Raw genomic sequence first — 657 nt, forward strand, 5'->3', positions numbered from 1 at the left:
AAAGTCATCAAGTGACTGTAAGTGTAAATGAGAAGATGAAAAGCAGGATTGTCAGAATGATCAGCAAATGCAGCGAAACTCACGTGATGTTAAACTTGAGCAGCTGGACGGCCAGACTCTCGCAGAACCCCTCTATGGCAAACTTTGAAGCCGAGTAAACATCATTAAACGCCACACCTGCGAAGAGCAACACGAGTCACATCGGTGCGGCTCTCATCATGCTTATTTGCTGTTTATTGGCTTTAAGCTGTAAATGTTTCTGTACGCTGATGTTTGCACGTGTTTGTCATTCAGCAGATCATTGGTTTCCATCAACATGAAGAACTCTTCTTCTGTGTCTATCTGATCAACATTATCAATAATCAATCAATAATTCCTTAGGAAGAATTCTTCAACTCCACAAATGAAAATAATAATATATAATGAATGAACGCTCAGTGTTTACCCTGCAGGCCCATCGCACTGCTGATGACGATGATGTGTCCAGAGCGTCTCCTCTTCATGTCAGGCATCGCCTCTTTAATCATGCGAACCGCACCAAAGAAATTAGTCTGGAACACCTTCATCATGTCATCCATGCTGAGACCCTCAACCGGCCCCACCAGACCCACGCCAGCGTTATTAACTACAAACACACAGATCACAGCTACTTCAGCA

The 657-nt window shown here is 43.5% G+C and overlaps 1 protein-coding gene across 1 annotated transcript; it reads right to left on the reverse strand.

Annotated features, from left to right (window-relative positions):
* Positions 1–47: 47 nt before the first annotated feature.
* On the reverse strand, positions 48–623 carry LOC107580197 (retinol dehydrogenase 8-like; the record flags this gene model as incomplete). Its single annotated transcript, XM_016265930.1, has 2 exons — positions 48–177; positions 446–623. Coding segments are annotated over 2 exons (276 nt in total), but the record flags the coding sequence as incomplete, so codon positions are not given.
* Positions 624–657: the final 34 nt, after the last annotated feature.

Source organism: Sinocyclocheilus grahami, unplaced genomic scaffold, assembly GCF_001515645.1.
Source record: "Sinocyclocheilus grahami isolate Dianchi unplaced genomic scaffold, SAMN03320097.WGS_v1.1 scaffold26621.1, whole genome shotgun sequence".
Taxonomy (NCBI): domain Eukaryota; kingdom Metazoa; phylum Chordata; class Actinopteri; order Cypriniformes; family Cyprinidae; genus Sinocyclocheilus; species Sinocyclocheilus grahami.